Here is a 19,095-nt window from a genome sequence, read left to right on the forward strand (position 1 = left end):
GCTTATTTGGAAGGATATGTTATAAAAGAAAAAGTTTGCCATCTCTTTGAGGTAATCACATTTTGGTGTGAGTTGAAGCCAAGTCTGAATAATGTGGGTTATTACAAAAAAGTGGCAATAAAAATCTATCATCATCTTGCCACATATTTGTTTTACTACCCATCTCTTCCTGCTTGTCTCCATTTGAAGAACATAATTGCAGATACTATAGATAATGCTGATAATACATTGGCATGAATGAAGATCAGTAACAAACTTAGAATAAAGTCAATTTCCTCATTGCTTGTAAAATAAAGCTGTTTATGAGCTCATGACTGCTCTTTTCCCTCTCCCTGCAATTTGCCAAAGGGACTCTGAGGTTCTGAGTGGAGCGTGTAACTATGCTTGACTTTCAGAGGATTTATAAGCTTGCAAGGTTGCAAAATACAGTAACCAACTGATATGTGTCATTTCATTTATGTAATGTACATGTGAAACTGTACCTCTTCTTGATATCGATGGGTCCACCTCAACACCTCTCTCATAGGGTGTGCCACCATTCAAAAGAAGCTCATATGTCCTGCAAATAAACAGTAATATACTGTACTTTAATAAATATAATCAGCGGGAAATGAAAACAATAGCATCACTTTTCTCTGAAAATAAAAACTGGATCTCTTTCCTTTAAAAATAAGAGCGATCTTTGCTTTATTATTAATATTTTAATAGGAGTTGATTTTGCTTAATCACTCACAACAGTTGAAACTCAAGAAGCAAGCCTGAAGATTCTCTTCTACAGTAACAAATAAGCCACATTTGAAAACAAGTACTAGCAATAATTCTCTTAAATGCAAGTCCAAAAGTGTTGTTTAAAATGAAATATAACAAAAAATTAATCATGTTTTAATTCCCAAAAACCTGTATTTCTGCAGTCTGAACAAAGGTCTCTTCTCACTCACATATTCACAAATTGCAGTCTTCATCTTGTGTCAATTGTATTTGTTCATTCAAACAGAAACCAAAGGTATTTATAAAAATACATTTTAATAATGTGAAACTGTTGTGTTGACACTGCTCAATCATTCAAAGATGACACTTCTAATGGATGATTCTAGACTCAACTTTCTGACATTTCTCATGTTTCAATAAATTTGGTAACTTAACAGGCACAAGATTTCTGCTCACTTACTACTTGATACTTCTACTACTACTAGAGAAATTTTAAAATTTGTATAACTTAAGTTAGGCTCCTAAATCCACACTGACTTTGGTGCCTAAAGTCAATCTCGTGAATCCATATTTAATTTAGGCAGCTAAATATTAATTTATGAGTCAAACTTTAGCCATCAAAGCTTGAAAGTTTTCATCCTGAAGATAAACATTTTGTTTCAAAATTCTAGACACTGTATTAACATCACTGTATTAGCAGCAGGGTCTTATGGAAGGGTCACCAATACACTAAGAGAAAAGAAATGAGAAGAAAACTCTTTTCTCTTGCACTGTATGCTTTTTATTGTTAAAAGGAGTATTGACAGAGCAGACAGTAGATTTCTTTTTTTCTTCCATCATCAACTGATGGGAACATCTCACAACTTTTTAAAACAAAACAATCTCCCTCATTCTGTCCCCTTGGATGGGTGGAGTAAACTGCTTGTTTTGATTTGTGTTTAGTTTTGCTAGCAGTGAGAGCAGTGTCAGTCCTTTCTTGTGGTAGTGAATTCCACAGTGTTTTTAAACAAACAAATATTACCCTGTAGCATTTTGAAGCACTAAGGACCTATAAGTTACAGGATGAGGGACTCCATCCTGAGAAGCAGTGATTCTGAAAATGATTTGGGAGTCATGGTGGATAATCAGCTGAACATGAGCTCCTGGTGCGATGCTGGGGCCAAAAGGGATAATGCCATCCTGGGATACATAAACCGGGGAATCTTGAGTAGGAGTAGAGAGGTTGTTTTACCTCTGTGTTTGGCACTGGTGTGACCACTGCTGGAATCCTGTGCCCAGTTCTGGTGCCCACAGTTCAAGAATGATGTTGATAAACTGGAGACGGCTCAGAAAAGTGCCACAAGACCAATTAAAGGATTGGAGAAAATGCTTTATAGAGTCCTAGCGCTTAAGGCCAGAAGGGACTTCTTTATATCACAGATCTCTAATCTGACCTCCAGTATATCACAGGCCACTAACCACCACCCAGCACCTGCACACTAAACCCAACAACTGAAATTGGACCAAACTATTACAGCCCACAGAAGACTAGACCAATATGTGCCACAGGCAGAGAATAGGAGGGACCAAGGTCACCACAATGGCACAAAAATGATTAAGTTAGATATACCTAGATAATCCTGGCATATGACCCACACCAACACTCTGCAGAGGAAGGCCACTGCAATCCCATCTAGACGGAAATTTCTTCCTGACTGTAAGGATCCACAGACTAGAACCCTCATTTGCAGAGCCTGAGACGGCTAACATCCTCACAGTGCCACTGGGGGGCCATGTAGAGCCCTAGCCAGGGAGCATGGGGAGTAGGAGCCACAGGAAGTACCGCCCAAAGAATCCAGAGTGACACTACTCTGCAGACCTCTGATTGGCCAATCGCACTATTTAACCCTGGAGGGTGCCCCAGGAAGCTGTCTGGGCAACGCACACAGACTTCTGGCCTGGTGCAACTCCAAACCTCACCTCAACTCCTAATCTCCAGTCTCCGACCCCAGCTCAACTCTGACTCTTGCCTCCTGACTCCAGCCGGTGCTATCTCTGATCTCCAGTCTCTGATGCCAGACTGACTCTGATTCCAACACTTGGCTTATGGAACCCAGTCTTAGCGATTCCCCAACCCCTGCTCACCAACTACATTTCTTGATGTGTGAACCCCAGCTCAGCTGTGACTGCTGAACCAGACTGCCCTTGCCCTGGTCCCCTACACTGACCCCACTTATGGTGATCAGTTAGCCCCAGAGCCTGTGACCAAGAACCAGCCAGCCAAGCATTGAGAGAGAGAGAGAAATGCTTGATGCCACCTCAGAGCCATGACACACCCTGTCCAGTGTTCCATCTCCAGCAGTGGCCATCTCTGATCCTTCAAAGGAAGGAGACCAAAGAACCCAGAATACATTGGGGGGGATAGAGGGAAAGAATCCCTTCTTGATCCCTACAGGTGGCTGGCTGAAGCCCTGATGCATAAGCTTTTGGAATATTAGACATAAACCTGTAAACAAAAGACATAATGATAGGAGTTCAATCTATTCAATTTAACAAAGAGAATGTTAAGGGGTGACTTGATCACAATTTATAAGTACCTGCATGGGGAACAAAAATTTAACAATGGTCTTTTCAGTCCAGCAGACAAAGATTTAACAAGATCTAAAGGCTGGAAGTTGAAGCTAGACAAACTCAGACTGCAAACAAGGTGCAGAATTTTAAGTGAGGTTAATTAACCATTGGTACAACTTACCAAGGGTTGTGTGGATTTGCCATCACTGACCATTTTAAAATCAAGATTGGATATTTTTCTGAAACAAATTCTCTAGTTCCAACAGGAATTAATCCAGAGAAGTTCTATGGACTAGATGATCACAGTGGTCCCTTCTGGCTTTATAGACTATGGATCTATGAAAAAGTTAAAGTGACCAAATTGATTTTCACTGTCTAAGCCAAGATAAATGCAAAAATATAAACTGAGTGTCAATGGGATTAATAAATTGGATTTTTAATTTTTTTCCACTTAACCTAATATCTGTGTAGTAATCTAGACAAAAAACAATCATTCTGTAAACAAAGATTTGCAAAATACACTTGCATTCCAGTTTTTGGATACTTAATTTTGAGCCTTTGAGGGGTGGATAGTTAGGACAAAAACATGCTGATTGGAAGTTCCAGCATCACCTGAATATTAGAATCCCAAATCTGATTAACTTTTCTACAATTAAATACACATGCCCTTATATATACAGTTAATACATGTGAAATTCCAGCTCTACTGCTAACTGCAACAAAAAATTTTACATAAAAAATGCAAGCAAAAGAATGAGTTAAAAAAAAATCCTCATACTCTGAGAGGAAAATACAGCCAACTTACTTGGAAGAAACTGGAATTCCACTGGAGTCGAAGAGTTTTAGAAATGCCCAACCACAGCTTAACTCTCCTCTTTCACCAGTTGACTAGAAAGTAAGAGAAGAATAAAACTTATTATTCTGCCAGCTAAAAATAGAAAACCTAAGAGATGAATGACATTTTGTGGAACCACAGATAAAAGATCTTCCTTCAAAATATGAAAGGTTCCAGAACTATGTAAATATACCTTGAAAATTTCAGGGGATTGGGTATTGATCACAACATTTTTGAGTGTCTTTTGCCCTAACCTTGTGTGTGTTATGCATGTGTTTGAATGCAACCAAAAAGTGAAATAGAGATTATGGGCCTGATTTTCAAATAAAGGTTGGGCAGGAATTAGACAATTGCGCAGGTACTACCACATGAAAATATCTGTCCAATTGTGTGTCCGAAGTTACCCTTAGTCTACGGTGAACTTAAAAAAATACAAACAACAAATCCACTCGCCCACAGGCCTTTGAAATTACATTACCAGACAAACAACAACCACCACCAGTTAAACTGGAGTTGAGGTTGAGAATTCATAACAGTAATTTAAGAGTTACAAAACCTTACCAAAATGTTGTAATTTATAAAAAACAAGCTTTAGAAAGCCAGGAAATGCAAAGATAAGAAAGAAAGCAAGACATTAAAGACTTGCCTACACAGCGCCAGCAAAGCACACTGGGTTAACATGACTAGGTTAACACAAACTAGGTACCTTTTAGAGCACACCGGCAGGGTCTACATGGGGAGGGTAGAGTGCAACACATTACTGCACTTCACATATCTCACCCCTCTGGCACACTTTGCTGCACCATGTAGACAAGCCCTCAATAAGGAAATGCATAGTTGTAAAGCCTCCAAACAACCTTTAGTGATGCACTGAGAAAAAAAATTAATTGAGTGAAGCTTATCAAACTATAACAACCATTTTTATAAAAGCAGCAAAGAGTCCTGTGGCACCTTATAGACTAACAGACGTATTGGAGCATGAGCTTTCGTGGGCGAATACCCACTTCGTTGGATGCACCATTTTTATAATATCAGTGACCACAAACACTAGAATATTTTACTTGTAATGGAGGCAGCGTTGCTTGGTGGATAGAACACTGGACTGGGACTCAGGACTCCTGAGTCCCATTCCTAGCTCCATCACTGGCCTGCTGGGTGACCCTGGGGGAGTCACTTTGCCTCTCTGTGCCTCAATTTCCCCATGTGTAAAATGGAGATACTGATCCCTACCTTCTTTGTAAAATGTGCTTTGAAATCAACAGATGGAAAGTGTTATACAAGAGCTAGGTATTATTAAGACCAACAGGGTGTTTGCACAAACTCTAGCCCTTGTACAACCATATTCTAGACACACATCCTTAATAAAATCCTGACTAGACAAATAGCATAATGAAGGCCCATCATTCCCCAACAGGCCCCTCCAGACCGCCAATGACCAAAAGACACAGAGCTAGTCTATTTATATAGACAATTCTCCTCGACCTAGACCATGAAATTATAACTGTGATTTTTCTCCTGTAGCAGGTAATGTGGTGACTCAGCAGAATGGAACTATATGACCCATGTTGAACTTGCTATATTCTGCCCTGAAACAATGGCAAAAAGTACTGTTAGACAGAGGAACAAGTGATTCTTCAGAGCCAATATTTCATGAACCATCCGAAATGAAAGCGAAGAATCTCTGCTTTCCAGTGGTGTAATTATTTGTTTTTATATCTCAGAGTTCACGGGGGCTCATGCCTTTGATAACTGGCTCTCTGCACACACCCTCTAGTTTCAATCCTTATAAGTACCAAATCAGACAGATAGTAACCACTAGAGCTAGTAACCAGTATGTTGTACATTTTTGAAAGAGTTTGCAATTTCAGCTTTCAAATTATATAAAAGATTATTCTTAAACAATTTGATTATGAGCTAGTAATCATGCCAAAATTGGAAGGCAATGGGGAAAGCAAGATGATAACCAGAATGATAAGAAATTTGTCCTTAATATTCACAATGCATGTCAGATCTTTGGAAGACCAGTAAAAATGCTTTCAGGACAAGTAAAACTTTCTGACGACCAGTGATCAGAAAAAGAAAGTGTTCTGATCGCTAAACAAGGAGCGAAAACTACCTTTCTATTCCTCCACAGATGCTAGTGGGTGGGGTGAGATGGATGTTATACCTTTTCTGTGGATTAATAGGACTTCAGTTTCCACTGCTGTCAATCTAACATTTGACTAGCACTAAAAATCACTTAAAAAAAAACTAGTAAAGCCAAGGAAAAATAAAAAACGAAAAGTTTTCTATTGTACTATGATTGTTTGATGTTGAGATTCTGGAAGTTAATAATAAAACATTCAGTTCTGAAAATGTATCCATCTTTATATGCTTACATTGCGAATATAAGTGATGCCAAGTTCAAATAATATACCAATGTCTGGAGATGAAGAATTGGACCTGATGAAACAGTCACCATCAAGCAGGCTAGGTAAGATGCCTGTTACCTAATAAATTAAAACAAAAATAAGATGTGAGTGTAGATCTTCAAGATTCCAATTTTTAAAAAAGTCTGAACACATTGATTCTAGGATCTTCTGTAAAAGACTCAATCTCATTATTCATCACTTTCTTTTAACTAAAAAGATTCAATTTAAGGCAAAAAATACTATTCTCATTCTGTTTTTCCATAAAATGCTGCTAATCTGTAAAAGTAACTCCCTTAGTAATGATAGGCTCTCAAAGCATTTTACAAATAAGAGACGATTTTGCACACCAGAGAAACACAGCCACCACTGGGTTTAACATACAGCAGTTCTTTGACAGCGTACAGTGATCCTACACAACATCAGTTTAAGGCAGGTTATCAGTCATAAGCTGTGATAACGAAAATACAAAGGAAGTTTATTCACAGCAGCACTCTCCTGCTTTCCATTGCTAATAACACATTCTAGTGTTCATGTTTATACTGATTCCAAGCACAGAGTGCCACCTGCTGAATAACTAACACCCGCTCCTCACAGCACTTCCTTGGTACACACACAACTTTATTTGGCAGGATTTGATTTAAATTGACAGTTGTTGTCAAATGTCGATTTCAACTTCACACTGAAATCGACAAAAAAAATTATCCATAGGCAACAGCCAGCACAAGTACATCCTCCCCCGTGCACCTTGTGCCTGCGAGAATGGCATATCACCGGCCCCACAGCAGCACAGAGCTCTCTGCTGCCCTGCTGTCATGGGACCACAGAGCTGCATGGCTACAGAGCTGGTGACAATGGATCCCTGCAGTCGCAAGGTGTGGGGAAGGCTATGGTCTTGGCCGGCCAGAGCAGAGACCCCTGGCCAGGCCCGGGAGGAGAAGGACAAGCCCTCAGCCATGGGGGAGGCCATCCTGCTGCTGAGTGGCTCCTCCCAAACCTCAACACTATCCTCCATTAATTTCCCACAACTGTAAAAATAAAAATAATTAAGAATTGAAAAAAATAATAAAAATCAATGTTGTTGAAACTGAAAAAAAATGGAATTCTGCCAAGCCTACACCTAACCCAGCCCTGATTAGCTAACAGAACCTTAATGATTCCCCTCTGAGGCAGTGCAGCTGCGGGCCTTACAACATTTACTGTATCTTAGCTATACCGTACTTGTGACCTTAGGCATGTCACTTCATCTGTGTGCATCAGTCTTTCCATAGGCAAAGCAGGAATTACAATGCATGCCCACTTTTGTAGAAGGTTTTGAGATCTATGGGTGGAGACTGCCAGGTATTATCACCAACATCAAACTGACCCAAACTGAAAATGTATTGGTCAGATCTGTTGGCCGAGAGAAACTGCAACAGTGTTGACTTAAGTGAGCGAACAGAGATGCGGTGTTAGGGCCCAATCCTGCAAACACTACCAAGCATTGTGCTTTATCACCATGAAGTTGCTGGGATTACTGGGTACTAAGTACTGTACTCGATAGCAAGCGTTTGCAAGATACGGCCCTTCACTCAGAGCTAATGCTTTGGAGGGCTAAATGCCTCAGGCACAGTACAGATTAGTCCCATTTTTACCTTTCTAATATATGGAGAAAATGTAAGAAGACTAAAAGTGAGATGAACCTATTGGCTGACAACATCTAAGTATGCTGTATTACAACTAGCAGATTCACACACATACTGGCCAAGTCCATTTGCTGTGCTATATACCTACCCGTGGAGAGAAGGTCCATGTTTTGGGATTTTTAGGTTGCCATGTAGCTCTAACTGTATGAATGTTACTCAGTACCTAAAATGAGATAGGAAATTATGGTGGGGAAAATATTAAAAACTAGTTTTCTGGAAAATTATGTAGCTCTAAGAAAATACAGGATCATGCAAGGCTAGTCCAGCACTCTGCATTGCAATGCAGGATCAGACCATGTCTGTCCTTCACCCTTCTTAGCTAGGATATGTTAAGAACACTGCAGAGGAATCACATTCCCTGAAAGAAGAATCACCAAGCACAGCACAGCCTCTCTAGCAATACTTTTAGAAATTTAGCAGCAGCTGCAGAAGGTGCAATGCGACACTGCCTCGGTCATGAACATATCTGATTTGATGTAGGGGTGAGAATAGTGGGGTGAAATGAATGAGGAGAGTCCTCTGAACTCTGAGGACTCCACAGAGGTTGGTGGCAGATTATAAAAGATTTTCAGAATTTTGAAACTCTGGATTATAAGATTTTTATTCATCTGGATTTAAGAAACTAATGTTTTGTCTATAATTTATACAATGGTATAAGTATGCTTGGTGCTTTTTAGACAAACAATCAAATTTGCATTGAGAATTTCTTTACTAAAATAACGTGAATTTACAGAAAGCTCTTTTTAAAAAAATAAAGGCTCTGAAATTAGCCCAGTCATAGTAAGTTTATATATTTCATTTTCATATTACTTTTTCAGAGGTGTGTAAACTGCAATTAAGATGAAAGTACAATTGTACTCCAAAAAGTGACTGTAAAAAATAGCACATACTCAGCAGATCTGTTTCTTGTGTGTAAAAATGGGTTAAATAAAATTGGGGATCTAGGGTAAAATTTTCAAAAGAACCTAGGTGACTTAGAAGTTAAGTCCCATTTTCAAAAGTGACTGAGGCACTTAGAAGTCCAAGTCCCGTTGACTTTCAGTGAGACTTGGGCTCCTAAATTATACAAGATCATAGAAGATTAGGGTTGGAAGAGACCTCAGGAGGTCATCTAGTCCAACCTCCTGCTCAAAGCAGGACCAACACCAACTAAATCATCCCAGCCAGGGCTTTGTCAAGCTGGGCCTTAAAAACCTCTAAGTATGGAGATTCCACTACCTCCCTAGGTAACCAATTCCAGTGCTTTACCATCCTACCAGTGAAACAGTGTTTCCTAATATCCCACCTAGACCTCCCCCACTGCAACTTGAGACCATTGCTCCTTGTTCTGTCATCTGTTATCATGGAGAACAGCCAAGATCCATCCTCTTTGGAACCCCCCTTCAGGTAGTTGAAGGCTGCTATCAAATCCCCGCTCACTCTTCTCTTCTGCAGACTAAATAAGCCCAGTTCCCTCAACCTCTCCTCATAAGTCATGTGCCACGTTTCAGTCACTTTTAAAAATGGAACTTAACCTCCTCCATCATTTAGGCACTTTTGAAAATTTTACCCATAATAAGAGGCAGCCCAATTGTGATCATTTTAAATCCATTCAGAAATCCCTTAAATATATCATGTTTTAACCTCACTGTTTCTGGAACGTTACATTTTATTGCATCAGAGCAACTCACCCTGTTACCATCAAAAAGACAGAGTCGAACATGCCTACTGAGAACCTGTATGCTCACTCCTGGAAGAGGAATCATTTTACAACTCCATAAAGTTAAAATCAGTGATACTCGAGTTGGTCTTGGCAGAATCTGTGAAGCAGACAAAATAATAAAACAGAGAATTAAATCTACATGGTCCTCCTAAAAACAGTATAATTATGTGTTTTAGAGAGAGAGAGAGAGTGAGTGTGTGTTTAGGGCTTGTGACAGGTGTCTGGAGACTGGATTACTCTATCCACAGAACAGGTATAGCACAAGGGCAACAGCAAAGCTTTTCTGCAATATCTCAACCCTTTTGTGCAGAGCCCCCCTCTAGGGGACAACAGTCAGTCTCCAGGCCATTCAGCTCTTGGCTGTTCTGCTCAGACAACAAGTGTGCTAACTAACGTTAAGTGTGATGGTGCTTTTATGAACACAGGTCTACCAGGGTCTGGCTTGAGACCAGTTCTATTTCACCTCCATCAAGTTATCACAAAGTATTTTTATAAAAAGCCATCTAACAAGCCCTGGCAAAAAGCACTGTCAAGTTACAAAGCCACAATGAGTCCTGTGGCACCTTAAAGACTAACAGATGTATTGGAGCATAAGCTTATAGTTAAGGTTGGACACAGGCCACTTATTTGCACAACACAGATTGTTTTTAATAATGACAAACATCTGAAGCTTATCCACCATGCCACAGTAGGCAGGATACACCACCTCTACCCACTAACCCTTCAGTTTTGTCCATAGACCCACACTGCAGATACAGGCCAAGTTCAACACTCTTCCATGTACATCTGGAACATGTACATGTGTCCTATAATGTACCATCAGACAAGACACAGGGCTGAGAACATCCTGTCTATCCACTGTAAGCTGGAATGGTTGGTGCAGATCATCTCTTGTTATGACAATGACATTGTATTGTAATTCACATCCATAATGTGGAAGATGCAAGTTAATTTAATGTGGCAAAGAGTAGGTTCTCCCACTGATAACAAGATAAGCAAAGACCCAGGAGGAAGTCTGGCATTTCAATTTTCTGAGCTACTCTCTTCTAAATGTCTGGCTTACACGCATTTTTGCCACTACAATATTCAAATGATGTTGCAAAGTTATGTTAGAAAATGAATCAAAACCTCACAGTGAAAAACAACTACTTAACTGAACCGAGGGATTTCACAATGTCAGACAAAAGTTTAAGATCTAACTAAAAGATTAGTTCAGCCTTGTACAGCTGTTTCACCTGGAAGACAGGAAAACAACAGGTATGCTCAGCTGGAATTGGCTCTTATCTAGGGTCTGACATCACATGTTTCTTTTGATGTTCTGGCTGTCAGCTAGTAGGATGAGATAATATCTACTGCCTGGAATGCCCTGGCGTGACATAGAAGAATGTTAACATTTATCTCACTTCAATATTTACGAACAACATGGTATTTGTTTTCTGGGCTCTGGACGTCTTCATCTAAAGACTCTGGTCATCTATCCTAAAAGCGACAGCATTCAGAACTTTATCAACAGAAATTACTTACAGTGTCTTTTTCAGGGTTCCACACTAGGTCTTTGAAAGCCAGTTGTGAAGGAGTCAATTCAGGCTGTATGAAGTAACTGGCTTGAAACTGATTTCCTAGAAAAACAACGTTTTAACATTTTATTATATTGTTTACACTCACTCACCCATCTCTCCTAATGGCATAGATTCAATTTAGTTATAGATTTCACCATTACAGGGAAACATCCATCTATGGAACACAGCATTTTCTACCCACACCATCTTATTTCTTAGGATAAAAGGAAATCAAAAAGTACAATTAATAAAAAACATTGCTATCAACATTCTTCAAGTGCCCTCTCGAGCTTAAAGGAATTAAATCCACAATTAAGCTATGGCTATAGAAACTGTGGCAGGGGTTTTAGTATTCTTATTCTACACTGCCTACAGGAACTGTCTTAGAGATTTCTCCCCTTCCAGGGGTGAAATCATCAAGGTCACAGGGAGTTTTGCCATTAACTTCAATGGGGCCAGGATTTCACCCCAGATGAATAAAGAAAGAAACTAAGAAGACTCTTACGCACTACTGAGTCATATACAACCAGTATGGGCAACCAATCATGAATAATTTAAAATGAAAGAGACTGTTCTTAACAGACTAGTAATTTGGATCAGAAACTCATCACAGATGATAATGGATCCTGCACTGCAATTACTGCAAGAGAATCTTACCTTCTTCTAAGAGCTGGGAGAGAGTTGATGGTCGGAATCCTGCAGGAACAGCTCCCAAGGTTGCCAACACATCAATAGTATTATTCTGCTCAAAACATAAGGTTTTTTTTTTCTAAATTTGCTGCAATTTTCACTAACTACCAACTATCTTATGTCCTTATCCTAACTTCCAATCCCAAGCCAGGCAATCACAAAGGAAAACACACAAACCTTGGGATTCAGTCACCTGTTCCCCTAAGGTATTTAAGAGCTATTTTGGCCTCTCAGCACAAAACATCCTCAGACTGATCTCATGGATGATCAGACACACACCCTCCCATTTTGCTATACCACACTGACAGACCTCGCTTTGTCGAGAAATAGCGTAGCCATGAATTACACTGACATTGCAACATTAAGGTAATATCATAAGAAATATACCCACCTCTGTGATAGCTTTTCTAACAGCACTCCAGTGAGAATCTGTTCTGTAGGTAGGGAGGGAAATAAAAGGATACCATAAAGCAAAACAATATGAATGCATTTCCAGCATACGGATGCATAATGAACAATTACTATATCTATAAAACACATGTATCTGTTGCTGAATGATGGAAATCTAGTACATCAGGTGGATGTGCCCATCAACAGGTAGCTGGGAAACACATTACTATTTTGCACTCTGTGGAGTGGTTTATGAAGCTGGGACAGCAGCCACTCTTTGGTTTTATGAGGGGGAAAAAAAAAACCTAGTAAAGAAAGAAATGACTGGAAGTTGAAAGCAAAGTTCAAACTGGAAATCTACCCAATAAATTCAGCTGCCCCTGTACTGGAAAAGCCATTGCTACAGACCAAGAGAAACATAACTGACAAAGTATTGCATTTCAAATAATTTACCACCCCTATTAAAAAAAATAAAGATGACAAGGAGGGGGTTACATTTCACCTCATTTTCTCCAATACAACCTCATTTTACCTTTTTTTAATTTCGGTTTTATCTGCTGTTTCATCAACCACCTCTATGTCTTCCTCACTTTCCTCTTCACTTGGCTCTTGGCCAACTCCTTTATTGCACGTCTGTAATTCAGGGTTAAAGTTGTCAAGTGTTTTACCTACTTCATAGTTCAGACTTTAAAAACAGTCTGAGCACTCATCATGATGTCTCACTAGCTCAGAAGAGGAGCTTAGCTGGTTTTAATGGTCAGGGAACAAAATGACTGACGTCTACAGGGTACCATGAGAATATGATGTGATCCTTGGTTCTGCAGCTAAAGTCAATAAGTTTACATTTTTTATGGCAGCAAGTTTTTGCCTCTTAAAATAGTAAACAATAGAGCTCATTTCCAGAGCAAGCCTCCTCAGAGAGGAAAATGCACCTGAACCTCAAAATACAAAGTAACCATAGCTACTTGATGTGCTGTGATTTGGCCCTGCAAGGCTCTCTCACAAGAGAGAACCACCCCTGCAATGCAACAAGACACAAAAGGTCAGACTTCAGGACAGGACTCAATCTACCCAAGTGGGTTATCTAAACGCAAATATGTGCATCATGTTTTCTCATTACACATCTACCCAATTTAAGTGCACAAATGCCATGTATGCACCTAAATAAGCCTCATAGGGCATGAAAACTTTGGCACAAAGTTAAAAGGAGCTTTTGAAAGTGTTCTTTAAGCCCAGAATATGAATTACTCTATAGCACTACTAGGTATTCACAGCTGCCCTTACATGTCAAAGCTCATGTTTCAAGGGGTCTGCTTTTGTTTACAAAAAATTAACAGCAATATAATTTATCTTTGTGAAGTGAGAAAAAATGCTTTGCTAACCATCTGTAGCTTTATACACTCTCACCCATCATATTTCTGATGTACAAATACAAAGGAAGAAGATGGAAGCATACTAACCATGAGATAGGTTTTAGGAACAAGGCCTCTCTCCCCTTTGGAATTTGTAGCAATCCACCAACCATCAGGCTTTTTGTCAAGTATGAGCAACACTTCACCTTTCTTCAGTAATGTGGGGCGGGCGGAGAGAGAGAAGAAAAGAGACAAATGCATTGATATTCAGATGTTTAAAAATTACTCATGGAACAACTGTCGGCCACATTCTGTCTTTAGAATAAAATGCAACTGCCTTTTAATTTGTTCTTAAATCTAATATTTATCTAGGACTGGTTTACCCTGATGATTTCATATTCTGGTTTATCATGAATTCTTTGAAACAACTGCAGTTTTAGTGAACTAGTTTACTTTTTCCTGATATCCAGTGGTGGTAAAAGCTCAACTTTATTTTTAGATAAGAAACAAAATTTAGAAGGCATTTCAGTAGAGTTACAGGCCAAGCATTCAGAATATGCCTCCAAGGTTTCCTCTTGCTCAGCCGCTCTTGAAGGCACAGTAGATTTTGGGGAAATGTAAACAAAGATACTTAACCTTACAGATTCCAGCCACAAAGGCTCCTTTCAGAGCTCATCTATCAAATATGCTCCTGAGTCAAAAGGAGTGGTTGCTAGATGGTTCTTCACACTCAAATGGCCAGAAACAAGAGACGGAGGCCCAAACACCTATGTGCCACATGGCAGCTCATAGCCCCACCATGCTAGTTCGTGCTTTGGCATTCTCCAGTTTGTTAAAGTGTTTTTAAAAGCATGGACTGGTTTCACTGTTAAGTGTGCATCTGTAAGGAGTTTTCTTGACTGCTTTGCTCCAAACAGTAGTCTGAAAAAGCTTCATCACAACATTTCCAACCAGAGATTACTAACCACACACACACTGCTCTTTAACAAAGATAAGATACAGCCCAGCCCCAAATAGTTCACAATCTCAGACAGAACATATGACAGCACATGAGATAAAGGAGGTGTTGGTGAGTCTTTTGTTAAGACCAGTGTAGAAAGGATTCATAAGAAAATGGATATTAAAGGAGTATGGAGGAATGCTCAGTGGACAAAAATAAGACCCCAAGTTTAAGGGAACATGAAAGGCACAATGGCAAGAGTGGGAAAAGGAAACAAAGGGAGCAACAAAGAAAGAGAATTAAGAGGGACATAGGAAGGGCTGAGATTTATGCAGAGATCTGAAGATGTGCATAAGGAGCTTGAATTTGATGTGGAAAAAAAATAAGCAGCAAGTGCAGGGAACTGGATGTGGTCAGAGCAGCTGGATACGAGGATTACTCCAGAAGCACTATTTTGTATAGACAGGATAGTCTGACAAGATGGCGTGTCTAGAACAGTGGTTCTCAAACTTCTGTACTGGTGACCCCTTTCACACAGCAAGCTCTGAATGAGATTCCCCCTTATAAATTAAAAACACTTTAAAAATATTTAACACCATTATAAATGCTGGAAGCGAAGCCGGGCTTGGGGTGGAGGCTGACAGCTCGAGACCCCCCACCAAATAACCTCACCATCCCCCAAGGGGTCACGACCCCCAGTTCAAGAACCCCTGTTCTAGAAGAAGAGATGGGCAATTGGAAATGAGGGACTGGAGAGAGCATTGGATTTGCATTAATTTTTTTAATCAGAGTTCTGAGCCATCAATACACACAGTCGTTTGATATTCAGAGGATGCAGTATGTGTTCAGACACATTTTATAATATTTTCAAAGATATATGTACCTTAAACGTGAGATCCCCTTCCTGCTGAGCAACAAAATCACCAACCGTGATACATTCTTTAATTGTTGGTTGATCTTCCAATTCATCGTCATCATCCTCTTCTTCATCCTCCTCCTCTTCAGCATCTTCCTCCCCACTACTTTCTTCATCCTCATCCTCCTCTTCCTCATTTTCCTGTTCTGTTTGAGGACTATTTTGACATTTCCCATCTCTGCACAAGACAAACGATACCCCACGTTTACCACAATTTCTTATTTTAATGGATCATCTCCAGATTATTCTACAGAATATAAATGAGAATTACCGGTACTTTCCTTGTCATTTCGCATCTCTGAAGTTACCTTGCAGCAGGGTTCTCATTCCTGGGTCCCAGCTTCCTAGCACAAGAGGCAGAAATTCCCAGACTCTAAAGGTATGCAGTGGTCCCTATGGCCAGGGGTTGCAGTCCAGAAGATAAACGCCCTTTCCCAACCCCTGATGGTTACATTCTAATCTGGACCTAACCACAACCCTTGGAATCTTCTAGTCAGATCCTTCTTGTCTGCAGTCAACAAAACTGCTCCCTACAGGAGCTGTGCATCTTCAGCCACCATTCTGGCTCTTCAGCCTGCGCAGTGCCTACCTGCTTACACTATTCTTTTATGTGCCTCTCCCTGCCTTTCAGTCAGTCTGGCCCTTTTTATGTTTTGGTTTATTTTTCTCTCCCCAAATTCTTGAGCCTCAATTTTCCTTGAGCGCAAAGAGGGCTCTCGCCTCCAGGGACCCCAGAGAAACCTCCTTCCCATGGCACAGCTCTCCAGTTTAGCAACTTGTGCTTCCACTGGTGCCTCTTTCTTCTTGGTGCTAGAACGTTTGGGGCATAGAGAAGAAAGGTTTTCTCTGAGGGAATAGGTGAGCAGTGGCCCATGCTTCAATGTCTGGAAGGGACATACTATAAAAAGACAAAAATGAAAAGGCTATGAATGCTATAGTGACCACATTTCAGAACAGTTTATATGGAATTTTTTGGTATTTTATCTTCAGCTTCTCTCATACGAGAATGAGTCTGTTTCAGCTGTACAAATGAATACAGCTAATTAAATGAATAGGCTAATTAAAATGTATTTGCCTGTTTATACTACTTACACAGTGTAACCCTTGGTCACGTTGTCCTGACTCAGGACTGCAGCAAGTTTCTGGAGCTGCTGAGAGAGTTTTAACAATTGTTTTTCTTCCTCCTCTTTTCTCTGATTATAATTCCCCACAGGTGCAGGCTCATCAGTCTAAAAAAGAAGAATACACCCAACTGCTGAAGGAGTCAAATGAAGCTAAACCCTCAGCTAAATTGTGTTTGCTAATCATCTATGCCAGAATGTACAAATGGAGTTAGGCACCAAAATACTTGTTTTGGCACCACTGCAATGCACAACCACCACCAAATCCTGCAGGTGCCTAAATTCACTCAGCACCTAAGTTTTTGCAGTAAAAGTTCCTTAGGCACCTACGTTTCCACCTCTGGGCTTGTGCAGTACTGCCTCCCTCTAAGCATCTGGGCACCTATCTTCTGCCTAAGCCTCAGAACAATTCACAAACCAGGGGAAGATAAGTATTCAGCCACCTACGTCATATGCAGGGCCTGATCCAGTAGGCATGCCCAGAGGCCACCTACCGGATCAGGCCCTCCGGTGAGTTAACTAGAACAGCCAGAGGTGGGCAGGGGAGGGGGACGGAGAAGGAGGAGTATTAGGATTAAATGCATTCAGGCCTTAGCGCTCTCAGCTACTTTTAACGTCTTGTTTCATCAGTATGTTCTAGCTTCTTGCCTTGATATCATTTAAGTAACTAAGCATGGGGATGGCCATTTTCCCATTTCCTGTTTAGATAATATCAGTCCTGAAATCTATTACTATGCAGTTCCTTAACATTTTTCTAGATCTTTCATCTAGCCAAGAGGGGGGTGAAAATCTATATTCTTATTCTGCAATTCCATGATTTTTTTCCTATTAAAAAAACCCACTGGAATATTAAGTAGTGCTAAGAAACTCTTCAACCACAGAACTTTCATTATAAGGCATGCAGAAAAATATATCATGATTTAATATTAGACTAATCCCAAAGGACCTCAGTCAAGATCAGAGCCCAGACTAGCTGCTATACAAAAAGTTAGGGATGGTGCCTGTCCTGAAGAATTTACAATCTAAGAATATTACCATTCTCTGAACATTCTGTACAATTTATTTTGGGAAAATAGGAAATGCTTTAACCTCTCAACTTACTTTTTTCAAGTTTTGAAGAACAGATGTATTTTCATCCACTGATTTCTTCAACTCCATACATCTATATTGAAAACAAATGACAAAGGTTGTATGATCTCTTCTGCTGTATAAATGACTAAAACTGTGTACAATTTCTGAAACGTGTAAGTTAGCCCCCTGAACCTGAAAACACTTATGTACATATGTAACTTTACAAACATGAATAGTCCCACTGAAGTCAATAGGGCTACTCAAGTGCACAAAGTTAAGCATGTAAGTGTTTGCAAGACCATAGGCGAAGGAGCTTTTCACAGGTGCAAGGACCTGGATTCATCCAGGATCCGGACCTTAGATTTTAAGCTCCTTAGAACAGGAACTTTGCCTTCCTAAATTCTCTGTGTGCATCTACGGTGCTACGTAAATAATAGCATAAGAAGAAACGGGTATTTGCCTCGTGGTAGGCTAAAGCCAACATCATCTGACACACAAGCAGAAAGAAATTACAACTTAAAAAAAATGTTTTTTTAAAAGAGAGCAAGCCACATGGCATCCATATGTCTTTTTCCACACAATGGAGCCACATATGGAGGTGCCTCAGAACTTTGGCTGGAATAATTTCCACAAGAACTGCATTATGACTAGAGAGAGAAATGATGGCTGGACTCAGCCCATGATATTGCAATACATGTGAAATTCATTTACTCAAGCTCTCTTTCCTATGAACAGAGCTACATTTCTCTGCTACAGTTTTGTGCTACCTTTTCTCTGAGCAAAGTGGTCAATCCACTGCACAGAAGATATACTATGCCTGCCAGGGCTAACCACCACAAATAGAACACTATCATACTATCAATTTCAAACTTCTTGTTTTCTCTTGCACAGTATAAACCTGTCAAAAAGACATCATTTTAGCACATCAAAATAAAAATGTGTTTAAAGGGGTCTCATTGTATTATTAAAAATATTTTGATTCTGTCCTGAGCAAATGTACTTGTTTAACAAATATTTTATCTCATATATTTTACGGAAGGGTGCACTGGAAGTGTAGGCCCCAATTCTGCACTGTGGAGCACACAAGCCAACTGCTTGCACCTGCATCAAATCCTGCTGACTCCCATGGGGCACACGCAGGTGCAGCAATCTGCCTGTGCCCTACACA

General features: G+C 40.0%; 1 protein-coding gene across 2 annotated transcripts in view; it reads right to left on the minus strand.

Annotated features, from left to right (window-relative positions):
• Positions 1-19,095, minus strand: part of NPHP1 (nephrocystin 1) — a 34,866-nt gene that overhangs the window by 13,307 nt on the left and 2,464 nt on the right. For both annotated transcript variants that reach the window (XM_045011973.1, XM_045011974.1), the window contains exons 3-15: positions 17,958-18,018; positions 16,828-16,964; positions 15,703-15,913; positions 13,988-14,089; positions 13,060-13,160; positions 12,529-12,571; positions 12,105-12,189; positions 11,413-11,507; positions 9,857-9,985; positions 8,275-8,349; positions 6,472-6,582; positions 4,064-4,146; positions 483-559 (exon numbers count right to left, since the gene is read on the minus strand). In XM_045011973.1, the coding sequence (XP_044867908.1) occupies positions 483-559; positions 4,064-4,146; positions 6,472-6,582; positions 8,275-8,349; positions 9,857-9,985; positions 11,413-11,507; positions 12,105-12,189; positions 12,529-12,571; positions 13,060-13,160; positions 13,988-14,089; positions 15,703-15,913; positions 16,828-16,964; positions 17,958-18,018 (1,310 nt within the window). The remainder of the gene's footprint in view (positions 1-482; positions 560-4,063; positions 4,147-6,471; positions 6,583-8,274; positions 8,350-9,856; positions 9,986-11,412; positions 11,508-12,104; positions 12,190-12,528; positions 12,572-13,059; positions 13,161-13,987; positions 14,090-15,702; positions 15,914-16,827; positions 16,965-17,957; positions 18,019-19,095) is intronic.

Source organism: Mauremys mutica, chromosome 3 (genome assembly GCF_020497125.1).
Source record: "Mauremys mutica isolate MM-2020 ecotype Southern chromosome 3, ASM2049712v1, whole genome shotgun sequence".
Lineage (NCBI taxonomy): Eukaryota > Metazoa > Chordata > Testudines > Geoemydidae > Mauremys > Mauremys mutica.